Raw genomic sequence first — 21,070 nt, forward strand, 5'->3', positions numbered from 1 at the left:
TGACTTTCTACCAAGTTTCTTGCGGCGCATTCTTCTTGGCAATGATGATGATGGTCTTTCCAAAAGCGCTGGTACTTTAGAGGAATGACGTGTACCTAATAATGCCCATGGCGGCCTATTTACTGAATAAATGATTTTGATTTTTTTATCATTTTCTTGTAGCAACTTGTAGTTAATTCTTACTTTAAAAATTTCGAGTTTATCACTCAATTTATAACACACTCGGGACTTAATTATGTCTTGTACTGCTAAAATAACTTCCACGTTTCGGCCACATTGGAGCGGCCGTGGTCTGCTGGTATAATCATTAATCATAATATTTTAGCAATAGTGGGTGAAATTTAAATCGTGATACAAAATTAGCGATTCTTAAAAATAGTCTGATTTTAATTTCACACTGTAAAAAGGTTTAAATAAATCCCAAGTATGTTAGGAACTGCAATTAATTTGTTTTTCTGTTGGGTGCTTCTTTCTTTGGAAAAATGCTAGAATTTTTTAATTAAACCTAACCTAAGCAATGATGGGATGCCAGTAACACTATATATGTATATCTATAGCAGCATGTCCTATTAATTGTGTAGTACTACAAGTCAAGGGTAAAATGATTCTAAGATATTGAGGTATAATTGGCTGCATAGAAACATTTTTCACAATTTTCATTTCAAAGAAAATGCATAAACTTTGTAGAAAAAAAAACTAGTCACTTTTTAAACTTTACCAAAAAAAACAAAAGAATAATGTTAATGCATTTTCTTTATAAACCCGAATTATACAAACCTACTGTATAACATTAGGTACACTCGTATCCTATCAGGGACTTTACCATTACCAGCAACACAATTACGTATTGAGTACCAGAAAAACATCGATTTAATTTTAGTTTACGGTCCTAGTGTTTGGTATTTCAATAAATTTTATAGGTATTTTATTTCCTAGATGGTATGGACACTACCCATTGAGTTATGGGGGTACAGAATTAGAAGTAAATATGACGTAAATCTGTTTGGTTCAAGTGCACACGTAAAATACTAAACTGATTTAGTTTTAATTTCATATCAATACCACATTTCAGAGAAAAAATTTAAGGATAAGTAAATTTATAGCAATTTATAGCTTTCTTATATGTTTAATTAGATCAACAAGACCATGAAACTATTTGAATTGGAGCACAAATAAATTAATGACAAAAAAACATCTCCGCCTTTTAATAAACTGAAAATCTTTCCGAAACTAAAAAAAATCGAAAATAATAGACATTACAAAAAGAAAACATAATATAAAGTTACTTTTTATAATTAACGTAATAAACTCGACCATAAATATTGCTTTACTTACAACCACGCTACATTTAGGTAACTTAGATACAAAAGTTTTCTTAAAAATAAAGGTGACATTACAAGAATAGGATTTTTCATTAAATTCTTGGACTTTACAATAGGAATTATTTTATTTATTAGATCAAACATTTTCTATCTTTTTTGTACTTGGATGCAAAAACGTAAAAAAAAAACTATTTATTTCAAAGTGGAAATGTAAAAATAACTTATTACCTAACACATTTAAACTAGAAGCGTAATGGCGTGTTCACACACAAATATATCAAAAAAACCCTTATAATAGTATAAATACTAAAAATGAACCTATACTAAACTAAACAACTATTTATTGACATGATGTGAAATATTGGTACACAACAAAACTGCATACAAAGTGGTTGGATAATGGAAGATCACATGATTATTTATAGAAAATAATTATTTATAATTATTAAATATCCATTATAACTGTTTCACACACAATCGTTTCAAATAAAATCACACATATCATACATATATAATATAATATAATACAATCTTAAGATATTCAAGCGTACTTTTGTATGAAAGTAAAATTGTTATCCTTGAAAGATGTACATTTCAGTTGTAAGCCAGACTTTAAAAATACCTAAATCAAATGGATAGTTTGTTCAAGATACTCAATATTATATTTTCGACGTTAAATATCTCTACAGATATTTCCAACAACTTGCAATGCCTTACTTACGTAGTGTAAATCCCAGTTTAGACCTGCAACAATGCAAGTTGCATTACATTACGGCGTTCAATTGACCACTACAAACGCGTTGGCTTTATGGCCTTGCAATGTAATGCAACTTTTTCTAGCACGTCTAAACCGGGCTTTAATCCGATATTTAGAAGTTGAGTGAACGTGGTTTGAGCGCTGTCTTCTTGAGATACTGATGCGCTAACTTCGTCAGCTCAAGTTGGTCTTGCGTTTTGCCGCAAGCGAATGTCTTCCATTTGACGTCACCCTGTAAAAACATTATCTTCACTGCGTTGTACAGGTAAATTATAGTCCAGTCGATATAATTCCGCTTTGAGTTTGCGTATTCGTTTCGAGTTCTCTCTCTTTATACATTGTAAAACGTTGTATACTTAATATCAATGTGGAATGTAGACAATTCCCAACTAGTATCGGCCTGAAAAGCTCGTTTTTTAAGATCACCTACATTCAATCGGAATCGTCTACTTTCCGCATTACTGTATCACAAATAACTAATGTTTAGCTTGATATGTAAGGAATTATTTCAAATCTTCATTGCAGTTGGAACCTTTGTACTCTGAGGCATTATTGTCTAACTCATTTGGAACCACAATCGTCTTCACCACTCCTTTCTGTCATGCGGTTTTGGGCCGAGGGTAGAAAGAGACAGTGAATGGAATCACGAGCGCCCGCTCGTAGAAATGACAATAACACAAAGACAATGCAGCCTCAGGACACAATGCCCTTAATTTACTTCATAGCTCGTTTTTAAGAGCACCTACACTCAATCGGACACTGTATCACAAATAACTTATGTTTAGCTTGATATATAATGAATTATTATTGTATAGATATTCATTTCAAATCTTCGGTGCAGTTGGAACCTTTGTACTCCGAGGCCTTATTGTCTAAATCACTTGGAACCACAATCGTTGTCACCACTCCTTTCAGTCACGCGGTTTCGGACGAGGGTAGAAAGAGACAATTTTTGACGACCAGATGGCCTAGTGGTTAGAGAACCTGACTACGAAGCTTGAGGTCCCGGGTTCGATTCCCGTGTCGGGGCAGATATTTGTATGAAAAATACGAATGTTTGTTCTCGGGTCTTGGGTGTTTACTGTGTATTTAAGTATGTATCTATCTATATAATTATATTTATCCGTTGCTTAGTACCCATAACACAAGCTTTGCTAAGCTTACTTTGGGACTAGGTCAATTGGTGTGAATTGTCCCGTGATATTTATTTATTTAATTAATGCAATCACGAGAGCCCGCGAGCTAGACAATACAGCCTCAGGACACATGTCTTTAGTTTACTTCATAGCATACCAATACTTACCAGTATGAAATCAACAGGCTCGTCTTTAACGTCCGGTTCTCGTTCGAACTTGATGGAGCGTACAGCTGATTTCTTCAGCACTACAGGTTCGTCGGCCGGCAGTCGGATCTATAATATTATGGAAATGGACTTTGTTGCTTACGAAAGTGGTTTAGGGCCAAAGAAAATTGTAAAAAGGATAGAAATGTCATTGTGTATTTATTTCAGATGAGATTTATGCGTACCTGAGTAATAGGGAATATCTTTTTTGTCAATTTTGAAAATTATTTTCATTATCTTAAAAAATACGAAGATATAACGGACTTTTCAAATTGTTAATTACTCGTAGACAGAGAGCCGATATGTACTATGATGTCACATGACACGACGACCACAGAAAGTCCATACAATAAATATTTTTTCTAGAAAGAGATAGAATGCATAATTCATTCGATCTTTCTTTATTTTTCTATAGATATTGATGATTCTTGTTAGTCGTTTTAATTCCCAGTTTTATATTAAATTAAGTTACTCAAGGGGAAATTTGTGTTCCATGCATATTCTCTATTGTCGATCTTAAATGTGTACGACTATAGCATACTAATTAGGGCATGAATTTATCAGGGCATGCTTCAGTCGAGCATTATTGTTATACATGTAAAGTCAACTGCAAAGAGACCGATACGGCGATAATATGTATACACGACTTTATCAACTTAACAATAAGGTCGTGTATACAATTTTTTGTAACTTTCGATCTTTGTAGTTGACTGTTTCTCAAGTCCACAATTAGAAGGCCTATACTCGTATCAACCGCAATCGATGTCACTTCTTCGCCTGTGCTGCTATTAATGTGCATACTATTTGTGTTTTGTTGTGTGAGGTCGGAAAGACTGCGGCCTGCAAATGGGCTAATTGGGGGGAAACAGCCTTGCTCCGCACCACACCGTGTAGTCGCCTACCTTACATGGCTGAGTTAACTCACTAGATATTATTACGCTATTACATGTGAAAAGTCTGTATAGGAATGCAAACAATTAGTTTTTGTATGGGAAAACATAGTTTAATGTGTATTTTAATGAAATTTGTTGACTTTGGTTTCACTGAAATTGATTTATTGATCAGTAACTAACTAACACAATATACTTAAAGTATTTAGCCGAAAACCATGATTTCCCGTACAACAGTTTGCGTTTTCTGAAATACTAGATTTTACAGCGTGGTGGTCATGATATTCTGTAAACCAATATATTTTCCATTCGGTCTGGAATAAACTTTAAACGAGCTTGATAAAATATCATTTGATTATCATTGATGCCAATAATCTAAACTTTAAACTAGAAATTTCCAGAAGATTTATAATTTTCTTGACCATATTAATAGTCATTGTTTAACTATTGGCAAGCAAGACTCGCCGCCTGTGATGCTATAAATCATCGGCGAACTAAAGACAACGCATGCGGTACATTATTAATCCATAATCTACCTATTATCGATTCTTTAAAGAATGAAGCTGGCGTGTCTACTATTTTTTTTATATATTTTTTTTGTGTTGCTTCACGGGTAGTGTTAGAAGTAAGTACCTATATTAGCTCTCTTTCCGAGCCGACTGGGGTATTTTAGAAATAAATCAACATAATAATGTTCCAAAATACATTTATTGAAATAAAAAATGACATTGGATCTCTTTGGACAGTGGAGTGGAATACAATACAATATTGACAGTGACATTAAACTACTCAAATAAAAAAAAGAAAAACACAAATTAATACAAAATGTTGCCATAATACGCACTACGACTACAGAATAAATTAAAACATATTTTTAAAATATAAATAGTACTTAACAAAAAACAATCGATTTAACAAGATAAATAAGTTTTTTATAAATAAAAAAACAACACTGGCCTGTCAATATTGTGGTGGGGGGTGGGTGGGGTTCAAAGGAGTGGGTATCTTGGGTAATGTCATTTGTTTATTCCAAATAAAGTACTCTTGTAAGTATAGCTGCCGATTTATATTTAAAATTGTTATAGTTTTAACAAACAAAGTATGCCGTAGAAATAAATAGTTTACACAATTCCACAACCAACGCGTCTGCGAGAAAATTTAGCATAATCAGATAAATTAAATGAAAAAAAAAACGTTAATATTTGTACGCAAAAATTACAAAGCAAAATACTATTAACAAATTGTAAATAAATAGATAGAGGAAAGGATGGGGTCGCCTAAAGGGAAATGTTAGTATTTTATTAATGATTTTCTTAGCAGAATTATTTTAATTTATTTATATCATTTTTTATTTTTTATTTAATCCCTTTAAAAAACCTTTATATTAGGCAACATAATTATAATCATTAGGCGACAACCTAAGAACCTCAACAGTCAACATTAATTAGTTTTTAGACTAAGAAGTTTTAGAATACTGCTGCAACAGCCCATTTTATTTTAGTTCAGTTAGAAAATTAGTTTTGTACAACAAACACCTACAATACCTATACTAAGCCTACGCCTAAATTAATACTTGAAATTCTTAATTTTACTTTTTAAAAGATAACACTAAAATAATTTGGTGCATGGTAAACTTGAGGTATATTTTTGTTTAATATTACCTTATTTTATAATTACTTTTACCAATATATATTAATTCACAACGATTCATTTGATGAAGGTATCATCTTTGGTAGCCTACGTTTCCAATCCCGTCAAACGTTGTTTTGGTGCGCTTAAACTATTAAGATAATCCTAACAAAAAAAAATTACTTAAAAAAATATTTAAAATCGACATAAATCCTTTAAAATCACGATATATTCGCAGACCGTAATAAAATACGCATCCCAGCTCGTAAAAATGTTTACAGCATTTTTTGTATAAATTATAAAAGTAAAATATAAAAACTACATGTCAGAAAATACGTAATAATCACTAGAAAACATTTCGTCGGTTTGTCCCGAATCTTTATTTTCCATTTGCCACCACTGGTTTTCTTTTTGCGTGAAGTCTGAGTTCGCGCTCCTACTCATCATCTTATTGGTCAATATTTCGTCTATCCGTGACGTAGACGGTTTCTGATTGGTTACTTTATATATATGGTCAGCTAATGCGTTAGCTAGTACCTCCTTAGGGGCTATCAAATTGGAATTCTCACAGGCATTAAGTTCATTAACGGACGTGATAGTTCTTAGTCTTTCCGCGTTCAGTCTAGCAAAGCTCCTAGGGGATTCTATATTAGTAATATTCCTAAAAACACTAGGGTTGTTGACATCTGTTTCATAGTAGTACATGTTAGGGTTTAGGTTAGGTAAAGGATTAGTAGGGATTAAGGACCTGTGTTGTACCTTTGTTTTTTCAGTGATCGCGGCTTCGATGTCTAAGTCTTCGTATTTGATGGTTTCCGGTGTGTTTTCGCTCATCAGGCTATGAAGGCTTGTGGATTCTTCTGCCAGGGAGTTCTTAACGATGGACGGCGGCGAAAACATCACGGAACTGTCGCCCGCTAGCGTTTTGCTCTGTAAAAAAAGGCCTGTTTTAATATTTGTCTTTGTCACTGCTCGCCATTGATTAATATTTTTTCTTAAACTAAAGCCCAGTTTAGACTAGAAAAAATTGAAATACTTAATCAATCGAGCCGCGCAGTGGAATGCAACTTGGACGATTTTTGTTGCACGGTGTAAACTAAGCTTAAAAAAATAAATTTCTACCTACGCAGTTAGGTTAAGTACTGTTACAATTAATACCCTTCCCTTAAGAGTTCCTTCTCAGGAATGTTCCAGTATTGAAAATTATTTAGTTAGATGAATTAAAAATAAAATTAATGTATGTTCCGAAGCATTAAATCGTTAATCAGTCATTTCTCCGAATCATTCAATCGTTAATCCTGTGGCGTTTGGTACGAGCCTTTGTACATAGGTTAGAAATACCCTTATCAGCACGTTCATTATCTTGTTCAGAGGGTATATACGTTGTATAAGAGACAAATTTACCATATTCCCTATTACGTCGCATGTGTATAAAAGTTTCCTTATGTTTGCCAATGGGAAGTGTTACCACGGGTCTTTCAACAATTAACGCGACGTCGGGGACATTCCTCGCGTGGGGCGAGCGCCTTGCGAGCCTTCTTGTGCGTCGTGCTGGCGCTAGGCTGGTCTCCTTGCCTTGCTCGGAGGCGCGACGCTTTGTTTAACGCAAGGTAAGTACTCACGGGTGTCTCAACAATGAACGCGACGTCGGGCACAGTCCTCGCGTGGGGCGTGCTAGTAGCGGCACCCCAACTGTGGGCGAGCGCCTTGCGAGCCTTCTTGTGCGTCGTGCTGGCGCTAGGCTGGTCTCCTTGCCTTGCTCGGAGGCGCGACGCTTTGTTTAACGCAAGGTAAGTACTCACGGGTGTCTCAACAATGAACGCGACGTCGGGCACAGTCCTCGCGTGGGGCGTGCTAGTAGCGGCGCCCCAACTGTGGGCGAGCGCCTTGCGAGCCTTCTTGTGCGTCGTGCTGGCGCTAGGCTGGTCTCCTTGCCTTGCTCGGAGGCGCGACGCTTTGTTTAACGCAAGGTAAGTACTCACGGGTGTCTCAACAATGAACGCGACGTCGGGCACAGTCCTCGCGTGGGGCGTGCTAGTAGCGGCGCCCCAACTGTGGGCGAGCGCCTTGCGAGCCTTCTTGTGCGTCGTGCTGGCGCTAGGCTGGTCTCCTTGCCTTGCTCGGAGGCGCGACGCTTTGTTTAACGCAAGGTAAGTACTCACGGGTGTCTCAACAATGAACGCGACGTCGGGCACAGTCCTCGCGTGGGGCGTGCTAGTAGCGGCGCCCCAACTGTGGGCGAGCGCCTTGCGAGCCTTCTTGTGCGTCGTGCTGGCGCTAGGCTGGTCTCCTTGCCTTGCTCGGAGGCGCGACGCTTTGTTTAACGCAAGGTAAGTACTCACGGGTGTCTCAACAATGAACGCGACGTCGGGCACAGTCCTCGCGTGGGGCGTGCTAGTAGCGGCGCCCCAACTGTGGGCGAGCGCCTTGCGAGCCTTCTTGTGCGTCGTGCTGGCGCTAGGCTGGTCTCCTTGCCTTGCTCGGAGGCGCGACGCTTTGTTTAACGCAAGGTAAGTACTCACGGGTGTCTCAACAATGAACGCGACGTCGGGCACAGTCCTCGCGTGGGGCGTGCTAGTAGCGGCGCCCCAACTGTGGGCGAGCGCCTTGCGAGCCTTCTTGTGCGTCGTGCTGGCGCTAGGCTGGTCTCCTTGCCTTGCTCGGAGGCGCGACGCTTTGTTTAACGCAAGGTAAGTACTCACGGGTGTCTCAACAATGAACGCGACGTCGGGCACAGTCCTCGCGTGGGGCGTGCTAGTAGCGGCGCCCCAACTGTGGGCGAGCGCCTTGCGAGCCTTCTTGTGCGTCGTGCTGGCGCTAGGCTGGTCTCCTTGCCTTGCTCGGAGGCGCGACGCTTTGTTTAACGCAAGGTAAGTACTCACGGGTGTCTCAACAATGAACGCGACGTCGGGCACAGTCCTCGCGTGGGGCGTGCTAGTAGCGGCGCCCCAACTGTGGGCGAGCGCCTTGCGAGCCTTCTTGTGCGTCGTGCTGGCGCTAGGCTGGTCTCCTTGCCTTGCTCGGAGGCGCGACGCTTTGTTTAACGCAAGGTAAGTACTCACGGGTGTCTCAACAATGAACGCGACGTCGGGCACAGTCCTCGCGTGGGGCGTGCTAGTAGCGGCGCCCCAACTGTGGGCGAGCGCCTTGCGAGCCTTCTTGTGCGTCGTGCTGGCGCTAGGCTGGTCTCCTTGCCTTGCTCGGAGGCGCGACGCTTTGTTTAACGCAAGGTAAGTACTCACGGGTGTCTCAACAATGAACGCGACGTCGGGCACAGTCCTCGCGTGGGGCGTGCTAGTAGCGGCGCCCCAACTGTGGGCGAGCGCCTTGCGAGCCTTCTTGTGCGTCGTGCTGGCGCTAGGCTGGTCTCCTTGCCTTGCTCGGAGGCGCGACGCTTTGTTTAACGCAAGGTAAGTACTCACGGGTGTCTCAACAATGAACGCGACGTCGGGCACAGTCCTCGCGTGGGGCGTGCTAGTAGCGGCGCCCCAACTGTGGGCGAGCGCCTTGCGAGCCTTCTTGTGCGTCGTGCTGGCGCTAGGCTGGTCTCCTTGCCTTGCTCGGAGGCGCGACGCTTTGTTTAACGCAAGGTAAGTACTCACGGGTGTCTCAACAATGAACGCGACGTCGGGCACAGTCCTCGCGTGGGGCGTGCTAGTAGCGGCGCCCCAACTGTGGGCGAGCGCCTTGCGAGCCTTCTTGTGCGTCGTGCTGGCGCTAGGCTGGTCTCCTTGCCTTGCTCGGAGGCGCGACGCTTTGTTTAACGCAAGGTAAGTACTCACGGGTGTCTCAACAATGAACGCGACGTCGGGCACAGTCCTCGCGTGGGGCGTGCTAGTAGCGGCGCCCCAACTGTGGGCGAGCGCCTTGCGAGCCTTCTTGTGCGTCGTGCTGGCGCTAGGCTGGTCTCCTTGCCTTGCTCGGAGGCGCGACGCTTTGTTTAACGCAAGGTAAGTACTCACGGGTGTCTCAACAATGAACGCGACGTCGGGCACAGTCCTCGCGTGGGGCGTGCTAGTAGCGGCGCCCCAACTGTGGGCGAGCGCCTTGCGAGCCTTCTTGTGCGTCGTGCTGGCGCTAGGCTGGTCTCCTTGCCTTGCTCGGAGGCGCGACGCTTTGTTTAACGCAAGGTAAGTACTCACGGGTGTCTCAACAATGAACGCGACGTCGGGCACAGTCCTCGCGTGGGGCGTGCTAGTAGCGGCGCCCCAACTGTGGGCGAGCGCCTTGCGAGCCTTCTTGTGCGTCGTGCTGGCGCTAGGCTGGTCTCCTTGCCTTGCTCGGAGGCGCGACGCTTTGTTTAACGCAAGGTAAGTACTCACGGGTGTCTCAACAATGAACGCGACGTCGGGCACAGTCCTCGCGTGGGGCGTGCTAGTAGCGGCGCCCCAACTGTGGGCGAGCGCCTTGCGAGCCTTCTTGTGCGTCGTGCTGGCGCTAGGCTGGTCTCCTTGCCTTGCTCGGAGGCGCGACGCTTTGTTTAACGCAAGGTAAGTACTCACGGGTGTCTCAACAATGAACGCGACGTCGGGCACAGTCCTCGCGTGGGGCGTGCTAGTAGCGGCACCCCAACTGTGGGCGAGCGCCTTGCGAGCCTTCTTGTGCGTCGTGCTGGCGCCAGGCTGGTTCTCTTTGCCTTGCTCGGACGCGCGACGCTTTAGGCTGCCGATGCCGGAATCGTTCACCTGAGGGTAGCAATGAGATTTGGGTTAACCAACTATTTGTAACTCAGGAGAGATCAGATACTTTGTTAGAAAAATGATTGTAATGTATACTAGCATGCTTAGCTGGACTGAGTTGAACTCTATTCATTAACAAAATGAGAGCGTTGACAGGCAACTAGAGTTGCCAAAAGCATGTGAGTGGTTAGGAGATGAGCCGCGAAGGAATCCTAACTTTTAATGGATTTGTACCCCATAAAATTTGTAAGTCACTCAAGTCACTAAGTGATTGACCCATTTACGAATAAGTTACTACTGCATGGAAACTTTTCAACGACTAACAATAATGAACCAAATAAAATATTTGGTCACCAGCGACTATACTAAATAAGGGTTCACCACCCACGGTCGTGTTGCTCTGAGGATGAACTCTGGTTGAGTTCGAAACGCGTCAGTGTAATGTGGAGGTGGTACTACACTTGCACATAAACATAGCTATCATAAGGTCGCGGGTGAGCAAAGAATTGTATGTTGTTGATTAACATGGATCTCAGCAAAGTAACGCCTGATTCAATAAATTATATATTTCCCAGTCTGATAGTTTTAAACTTACTTGCACCCCCGTGCCGTCCTGATCAGCAGTAGAAGATAGCATAGAGTCGTTCAATTGCACTGTGCTGTCGGATTCTTCGCGCTCGATGATTTCTGTGATGTCTTTAACCAGGAGCCCGGGACTGGAAGGTTCATAGTTAAGCCCGGACTTCTTGCCAATTTCAGCCATCGCTATTTTGAAGGGGGTCGGTGTTCTGAAATGAAATTAATGTAATATATTAATAGTGATATCAGAGTACAAATCTTAATATGGATATGATTATAATTCCGCGATCTTGTTCGAAAAAATAATTATATCGAGAGTTATATACACATGTTCATAAAAAGTTGTTTAAATATAAGAGTATACGAAAATAGTATAATCCATATACACCCTTTTTATCCCCGACGCAAAAAGAGGGGTGTTATAAGTTTGACTGCTGTGTGTCTGTGTGCTTATGTCTGTCTGTCTGTGGCACCATAGCTCTTAAACGGGTGGACCGATTTGAATGCGGTTTTTTTTTTTTTGAAAGTTTTTAGCAATGATTCTTAGACATATTTTATCAAAATCGGTTTAGCCGTTTTGAGATATTGGACTTTGAGTGACAATTCGGGTTTCCAACTTTTTGTTGGCTAGGTTAGGTTATGATTTAATGATAATTTCTAGTAGCATTACACTTTTCGGTTCATAAGTACGTACATGTTTCAAATTAAAATTATTTGGTCATTTATTTCGACTACTTTGGGTGTTTTACGGAATTTTATATGGATACCAAAAACAGACATTGATTTCCTTATCAAAAGGCCCTTAATGGAGAATCAATTAAACCTGATCAGTCCAAAACTCGAGGTTATCTTTTTCTATTTTTTTTGTCATAATCTGCGTATTATTTGAAACGAAGCTAAAACACAAGTTTTTTAACATTCCGCGTTCGAAAGGTTAATACTTTGGCTATTGGATTACTCTCTGTAATCAATCTAACGAATCTCTATATACCAGTATTTTCTGTACCGCTCATTATGTGTTGGTGTTCAATCCAATTCATTTATTGCTTGAAACCAATGTAAGTAAATATGTTATTACAATATAGTCCATTATTTTAGTTCAATGAAGACTCATTGTATCGTACTCACTTGGGTGTATTGTTGCTAGGTTTGCTGTGGCTGTTTATGGGCGTCAGGTTCGGACTGCACGACGCTAGAGCTGGCGTCGGCGTGTGGAGTAAAGGGCTCGCCAGCGGGCCCCAATCCTGTAAACAATAGTTATTTGTGTCACAAGGGAGCAAAATGGTGTATTTACGGCGAGGGCGCAAATTGAATCCAGAATGTAGCGAAGGATTCTATTGTATAATCCTGGGCGTAATGAGGGATTCAAGTGCTAACGCCCAAGATGAAAAAAATTTTGCTCCCGAGTGGCTCATACAACTTTTCACACCGAGCATTAAAAAACTTAAAAAAAAAATCTAAATAATATTAAAGAACAACCAGCATAGAAAATGGCGTGGCTTTACAATTATCAACTTCAAAAAATGGCATTGGCAATAAAACACTTAGAAAAGCCATGAACAGAAAAGTTGCACTTTGCTCCCTCTCGTCAGGGAGGAAAAGTTACTTTTCTGAAGGAGAGGTGTGAAAATAACACTTTATGGTTAAATTTAAATTATACATCATTTTATCATCATATATTGGACATAGGCCTCCCCCATAGACCTCCAGTCGCTTCGGTTGGAAGCGGCTTACATCCACCGTGAACCCGCGGCTTTAACCAGGTCATCCGTCCATCTCGTTGGTGGACGTCCTGCGCTGCGCTAGCCAATCCGCGGCCTCCACTCGAGAACTTTTCGGCCCCAACGGCCATCTGTTCTCCGTGTTTATATGGCCCGCCCATTGCCACTTCAACGAGCTAATTCGCTTGGCTATGTCGGTGACCCTTGTTCTTCTACGTATCTCCTCATTTCTGATTCGATCCCGTAGAGAAACCCCAAGCATAGCTGCTGAGCAACTCTGAGCCTAATTATTAATTATTATTGTGTAATTTATCGTAGGTATGTACATAATTAAATTAAAATTTGTTCAAATTATCCCGGCAAAGGTTTTTTAAATTAAAACGCAAACTCCCCTAAAATTATGCGTGTTTGTCAATCCTTCTCTTTCCTTTCCAAACACATTAACGCATGCTTCCCTGACTCTCCCTAACGAAAATGTTAATTCCACGCCACTGGTTCGTACCTTATGCAGCTGATGCGAGAGCGGCGTGGCATCGAACGGAGGGAAGGAGAGCGCGGCCGGCGAGTTGAGGAACTGTGACGGACTGAACGGGAGCGCCTTGATCGGGGTCGCGCCTGTCGTCTCCATTGCCTTGCTTATGGTGTCCGACCATGACTGGAACATAAACATTAGTAACTTGTAGCAAAACAACTCATCGTCAGCCACAGAACTAATAATGGCTGGAATAGAAATGTCATGCTAGCAGAGCTAACGACCGCGCTAAAAACAAAAGAGTCAAGCTCCTTTTTGACATCATCAAATGTTTTTTTATAGGAGTCATTGTACTTTTAGATGTCGAATAAAGTTATGTCTTTGTTTATGTCTTGTCTACTTATTTTTCTTAGCCCTGTCTGTGGGACCACGAATTAACGTTAATGCTTATGAAAGACAAAATTAAATGTATTTATCATCATCATTATCAAATCAGCCATAGGTCTGACTGTTGGAGGCCTCACCCATAAACCTCAAGTTGCTTCGGTTGGAAGCGCATCCACCGTGAACCCTCGGCTAACCAGGTCATCCATCCATCTGGTTAGTGGACGTCCTACGCTGCGCTTGCCGATCCTCGGTTTCCATTAAAGAACTTTTCGGCCCCAACGCCATCGATACGTAAAAAAAACAGTAATAGTAAAGTGTCCGATACAATACATAAACTCACATTATGGTTAGGTGTGATCATGTGATTTTTCTTATTCTTCCGCCTCAGGATGGGTGGCGGGCTGCTAGTGACAGAAGATTTCTTTGGGCTCATGTATACTGACGGGACGACTATCTCTTTCGTGGAGTCCGGCTGCACTGCGTATGTCACTGTAATAAAACAACGTTTGGATAAAAAAGTGTTATCAATGGGGAAAACATTACCTCCCTACCTTAATAATACCCGCCTGGGACAATCTCTATATACCTGTTTTCTGTACTGCTTACTATGTGTTCAATAAATGGTTATTGTCAATACAATAGTATAGGCATAGATTTACATGACAACGATTTTCTAGTGAATACAATTATTGTATTGTATTAATGATTCCTCCCGCTGGCACCATTTGGGTTTCAGCTTGGATATTCACTAGAAAATCGTTGTCATGTAAATCTATGCCTCTAAAACAGTGACGTCACTGAATGACTGACAGACAACGCACAGCCTAAACCATTGGAGCTAGAAACTTAAATTTTAGCAGACGAAGTTGAGAGATCGAGCAAAGTAGGATAGAGCTTGTTAAATAAAATCACAAATAAGCTACTCACCGACGTCGTCTCTATTGTCCGACCTGGACGAAGCATGGGCTAAGTAATTCTTTATAGGAGAATTCGACGGCAACGTCTCAAGGTTGATGAATCTGAAATAATAGAAAATAACCTATTTAGATTTTAAAATGTATCCCGTGGATATTTGGGGATAAAAAATATCCAACGTGCTATTCCAGACGTCGAACTATCTACTATACTATCTATATTTACACGCCAAATGTTATCCGAATTCTTCTAGCTGTTAAGGCTGTGTTTACACCAAAGACGTGCGAGGATCTATCGCGAGGAATGTGTTTTGCAGAGCACATCTCTAGTGGAAATAACTGAGCTGAGCGAGGCGAGGAAAATCAAGTGTTTCTATTGGTTCATGAAAAACTCATTCCTCGCAGCACATCCAGGTACATCTCTGGTGGAAGAGCCTTAGGGGCTGTTTCACCATCCATTGATTAGTGTTAACTGACGGTTAAACGTGATGCCGTCTCTGTCTATTCGAACAAAACAAATAGAGACGGCATCACATTTAACCGTCAGTTAACACTAGTCAATGGATGATGAAACAGCCCCTTAGTGTAAAGAAGTAACAAAGACAGGAACGCACGCACATACAAACATTAAAATTGAAATTAGTAAGTACGTACTTAAACGGCGATTCGCATATCTCCACTGTATCGGCGGCAACCAAGTTGTTGCGTTCGGGCGACTTGGTCAGAATCATGGTTTGTTGCTGAATGTTGCTGAGTTGGTCTTTCAATAGTTGCCTGAAGCGCAGCACTTGTTTGGATGCCGGCTGGCTTGTGCTGCTTTGGCTGGAGTCGTTGAATGAGTCCCAGTCCTGGAATTAAAGATTACGTAGGTTTTTATTGATTAATGGAGATAAAAGTTAGTAGACATGAGTAGTTCACGAGTAAATGATTGAAATGAAGTATATCACTAGTCCACTTCAGATTCATATAGAATAGAATAGAATAGATGGACACCTAGACGTATTTGTCGACGGCAACACCCTGTCAAGATGAGTCTAGGCTAAGGTTCTCAGCTTGAGGCGTCCATGCAAGACTCCTCAGCCTGAGGCGTCTCGCGTGGGCGCAAGCTTGACTAGCAAACCCAAACGTGGTTTCGAAAGTCCGGTTGCAAGATCTGCAGTGTAGTATGCCATCGGCGTTGAAGGTGTACACGCATGTAGGCTTGGTGCCGAGTTTTCATTTATATAGGTAAGTATTTCAGTAGATCAGTTCGGGTTTGCTATAGTTTACTTACTAACTTCGAGAATGATGCAATGCCTTCTATTGTAAATAGAAAAAAGTCATTACGCCTCGTTTGTGAACTAATTTTACCATTTGGTTATTTTGATTTAATTCGAGGATATGATTGACATAGTTTATAAATTGCGTCAATCGGTTTAATAGTTCCATGGGAGAGACTCGTACGACTGATAGGTAAACCTAAAGCCTATCTATATCAACTGAAGTAGGATTGGCAGATGGATCTATTGAGCTAGTAAACTAGTAAACTAAATAAGAGATAGATATACTTTACAGTGAACGAAGACGTAAGTTTTCTTATTGGTGACACATTTTGCTCATGACTATAGCAAGGTCCCTGTCTTGCGTTTGTTACTTATATTTATTTATATCAATCAAATTTATGAAAATTGTAAACAAAGACGCCATTTACCCGACCACAGACATTTAGTGATGTGAAAACCTAGAACCTAGTGCAAAATAATCTGTTTAGTTAATCGATTAATTTATTAATTGAACAGATTAAAGTATTTTTGTCCATTTTATTATTTACAATACTTGATTTAATTACAAAGACTGTGTATTTGAATACACAGTCAGTATATTGATTATAAAAGCAGAAACTATTTTTAGATTGTAACGTAAGTAAAGAAAAAACTCTTATTAAATCGATTATTAATCGATTTTAAAAATGTCAAATTTTCCACCATCTCTACGCTAGTAGTAGTCTATGTTACTACAGATTATACCCATGTTTTATTCAAGATATAACGTCAGGTTTTTCAAATGAAAATTAAATATTGAATTCAAGTTAATTTTGGTGAAAAAAGTGATTATACGTCTACAATACAATACAATACAAAGACTCTTTATTGTACACCAGACATAGTAAGCGATACAGAAAACAGATACACAGAGAAAAAATTACAAGGTAAGCAATAGGCGGCCTTATCGCTTAAGAGCGATCTCTTCCACGAACACAAACGAATTATAGATGAATGTGTTATTGATTCGATCCACTGGGTGTTTATGTACGAATAATAATTCTCAAGAAACGTAACTGCTAGCAATGAACGCTTCGATTGTGATTCCATTTGTAGCATTTACGCAAACTATCAGCAATGACAACGTAACACTCACACTCTCATAGACAACGCTGGCCCGCGATTGGTCCGCGTAAGAATCGGCGCCGCTCCCATGCGACAAACAAGGGGCGATCTTACAATGCGTGGATGGCATTATACAGAATTACAATAAAATTAATATTTTTTTTTAAGAGTTTATTTTGTTATTAAATGTTTTAAAAACAACAATGAAAGTAAATAATCTTTGTAATTACAATTACAGCAGGTGGTGATAAATGACAACATAAAATGGTCAAACTGTATGCTGACATAAATAATTGGCTATTGGTTTGAAATTCAGCATAACATTTTTAACAAAACTAGAATAAATAATAGCTTTTTTTAGTTACGCTTCCAGAGAATTATTATTCGTAGGTGTTTATACAAGAATTTTGATAAAATCGGTTTGACACTTTATATAAATTGGATTGATATAAACCACACTACACGTACAATGCATATTATAAAAATAAGTTTTGACGATTTCATTCAAAATACAAGCTTCTTTGCTGATTTTTATTTTTTGTTGGCTATTGGCATTTTCCATCTTATACTATGAAGCAGAGGATTTTGGGCTCGAACCCCAAACTTAATGTGAGAAATTATGTTTATACCAAGAATATTTTGGTGAAGGAAAACATGGCGACGAAATCTGAAGCAGTTCACTGGTGCGGCGTGAAGCTGTCAATTCAATTCGTACTGGGAATGCGTGTGAAATAAAACTCAAGCTCTCTCATTTTGAGACGAGCTGTGGGACTTATCTAAGCTGGATGATAAGTTTCAGCCGGAGTTAAATTTGGCAATACTCAAGCCTGTATTTTGCTACTTGTAATTTCTTGTGTAATTAAATGTCGAACAATCGTACAAGATTATAACATACATATTTTGAAATGTTTAACTGTGCGTTTTGGCATTTAAATTTTCTTCAAAATACCATACAAATTTTAAAAATAACTATGTGACCAATGTAATACACTATACTAGCTACGTAGTGCTCAAATAAATACTAAAGGCAAAGCAAAAATTAACACACTAAGTATTAACACATCTTGATGAAATTTATGAAAAGGTGAAAGGGAGATGAGAATAGGTTTTATTTTAAAAATATTAAGGGCGCACCGAGAGTATTACGGCTGCATTAAAGATTCGTGAACTATAAATTAGTTTGTGATTAAAACAGGATCGAGATACCAATTACCATTTTTAACACAAAATAATTTGTGATTTACGAATCTTATGTACATCCTGAAGTAACGAGTGAATACAGTGAGAATGAGTGAAATGAAAAAGTACCTTTGTTAGTGATAGAAAGAGAACCGATACATACCTACAACTCGGATTATATTAGTTCTTCGATCTCTACTGAGACAAGAACACTTTAGAAAACAACAAAAATTAAGCTGGAGCTGAACAACCGACCCAGATAATGTTATTTGTCATTCCGCGTGTAGTAACCAAAAATATTCTGGGTAGTGCGTCTATTAAGAACCAATCTTGTCCAATGTCAATATATAAATAGGAAACCAAGCACATAAAGTAAGCAGTAAACATTTTAAAAAAACACCATACAATGTAGGAGAAAAAGTAAGGGTCAACTTGTCACATACGGAAGTTCTTAATGGATCTTTGCTTAGGCAATTGCCGTTTTGTTGAACTAGGCAAAAACATTAAATCGAATTTAGTAAATTATTTGAACAAAATCTTTCAGATAACATCAGTTTGTGACTGTCCAGAATAAACGGGAAACAAATAAAATCAAAAAAGCAGATGAAAAAAGGATGCTTCGATAAGTTGGATCATCTTAAATCACCTTTTAAAACAATATTTCAAAACTTTATAAGATACTTCGGTCTTCAAGAATTTACAAATTAAAAAACTATGTCTATGACTATCAAAATAGATGAAAAAAAAATCTTACTCATTTTTTTTGCCTGTAATCAGTACTTATGTTATTATAGTATCCAATTTTCATCAGGAAAAAGTAGATGTGAAACTTTGGCTTCAGTCTCAATTTGATTGTTTTGAGTATTCTTAAAAATAGCACATTTCATCAGAAGTTCCTCTGTATACCTACATTCAGAAGTAATTCTGAAGATTTATCTCGAATGTACATTTTTTTTAAACTATTAAGTCACAAGCCAAAGTTTCATAAAGAAACAAAAAACATAAAAAGCGACTAACATCGTTAAATGCAACTTGCACCCTCTGTGTATCACTTTGGTCACTGAATGTGTCTCGTTTTACCCTTGGCCCTCTCCGTCGCAGGCTTTCGTAGCTGTCCAGGAGATCAGGCTCGAACTTCCGCCTCATTGTTGAGTTCCAGTGGTTCTTTATTGCATTGTCCGTTCTGTAAATTAATAAAACATGGTCATTATTGCATCAAACCAGCGTTGAAACCTGGCTATGTTATGAGCGTAAAATTTAAACGAAAAAAAAAACATGTAAATATTTTGATCACCCCGTGACCTTAAGAGACCCCCCACCCCCGCTAGTCTTTCGAGTATTGTAATACAAACTCCTTGATGTATTTCAATACAGAAATGTAAATGTTTTGATAGTTTAATGGGGAATTTTAATATTTAAGATATCAATTGATGTTGTTTTGACCCGAAAAATAGGTATGCAAGGTATGGCAATTTTATTACGGCTATTATTAAGTTTAGACAAAGACAAAAACGACCCACTGGGCATATAATTATGGGTTAATTAATTACCTAAACCTTTAAAGTATATGTAATATTCTTTGATTGAGTTATGCAAACGTCTCACCTGCCCGGCAGTAGTTTGGCGATCTTGGCCCATTGGTTGCCCAGTTGCTTGTGGGCCTGGTAGATCACGCGGTCTTCGTGCTCCGTCCATGCTGTCTTCTTTATAGACGGGTTTAGGTGATTGTGCCATCGCTCTCTGAAGATAAAAAAGGAATAACATCAATATACGATATTTTGAATGTGAAGACAAACACGGGTCTGCATCGGATCGTCGAATAGTTTTTTATTCTAATGTATAGTTTGTTAACTTAATAATTATACCTTACCCTAACCACCTACCTAGTGGTAATTATTATTTAACGTTTATTTCGGGCTCTAGTCCCATACACTTGATGTTAGTTAACTAAACTAACTAACTAGTTTGGCTCAGTGACCCAAAATGAGTCTTGGCCTCCGAAACGAGAGCTTGCCACTTAACCCGATCCTGCGCAACTTCACGCCAATCGCCGGCCCTCACGGCGTAGAGGGGCGTCCCCCTTTGGCAAACGGGGGAAAGGCCGGTAGTGCAGCCTAGCTATCTACTGGTTAAGTTCATGTTAGTTACAGTCTGATAATGATAATGTTAGTAATTTAATTAATTGCGATTGAATTACATTTTATAAAAAAATAGGATGACAGTTCTAAAATTAAAAATAATACAATAATAAATTTAAAAAATACTGGAACACGAACTTTTATGAAAATTATACAATAAGGGGCTGTTTCACCATCCATTGATTAGCGTTAACCGACGGTTAAATGTGATGCCGTCTCCGTCTATTCGAACAAAACAAATAGAGACGGCATCACACCTAACCGCCAGTTAACACTAATCAATGGATGGTGAAACAGCCCCTAAATCTATCGTAATCCAAGCAGCGCGTGTAAAATATTTTTCATGATATATTCAATCTTTAAAGAAAAAAAAAACAAACAATCATTAGACTTATGACAACATAAGGACAAAAAAAATATTAGACGATGCGGAGGGTAAGTACACAATGAAGACCAAATAGACGACTTACTATGTTAGGTACAGTTTTATATATTTTTATTAGGGGCGTATAGCTTTATGATTTACTCACCTGCATTGTTTTCCTATTCTGCCCTTGAGATGCCGCGCGATAACCGTCCACTTCTTGGGACCATATTTGGCGACTAATTCTACAACTTTCTCGTCTTCCTGTAATCAAATGAAATTATATCAATTAGACGGAGAAGGAAAGTGATTAAACTGAAATTCTTAATAT

General features: G+C 39.7%; 1 protein-coding gene across 5 annotated transcripts in view; it reads right to left on the reverse strand.

Annotated features, from left to right (window-relative positions):
- Positions 1-21,070, reverse strand: part of Myb (proto-oncogene like protein Myb) — a 55,631-nt gene continuing 34,561 nt past the window's right edge. For 3 of the 5 annotated variants that reach the window (XM_074105114.1, XM_074105115.1, XM_074105117.1), the window contains 11 exons: positions 20,906-21,003; positions 19,843-19,977; positions 19,255-19,420; positions 15,347-15,540; positions 14,706-14,797; positions 14,119-14,267; positions 13,422-13,574; positions 12,327-12,442; positions 11,215-11,407; positions 7,563-10,625; positions 5,001-6,870 (listed from right to left, as the gene is read on the reverse strand). In XM_074105114.1, the coding sequence (XP_073961215.1) occupies positions 6,259-6,870; positions 7,563-10,625; positions 11,215-11,407; positions 12,327-12,442; positions 13,422-13,574; positions 14,119-14,267; positions 14,706-14,797; positions 15,347-15,540; positions 19,255-19,420; positions 19,843-19,977; positions 20,906-21,003 (4,971 nt within the window). In that variant the 3' untranslated portion in view covers positions 5,001-6,258. Of the gene's footprint in view, positions 2,312-3,382; positions 3,491-5,000; positions 6,871-7,562; positions 10,626-11,214; positions 11,408-12,326; positions 12,443-13,421; positions 13,575-14,118; positions 14,268-14,705; positions 14,798-15,346; positions 15,541-19,254; positions 19,421-19,842; positions 19,978-20,905; positions 21,004-21,070 lie in introns of those variants that run through there. The other 2 variants (XM_074105118.1, XM_074105116.1) reach the window with 2 other exon arrangements.

The sequence above is a fragment of the Choristoneura fumiferana genome, chromosome 22, assembly GCF_025370935.1.
Source record: "Choristoneura fumiferana chromosome 22, NRCan_CFum_1, whole genome shotgun sequence".
Classification (NCBI taxonomy): domain Eukaryota; kingdom Metazoa; phylum Arthropoda; class Insecta; order Lepidoptera; family Tortricidae; genus Choristoneura; species Choristoneura fumiferana.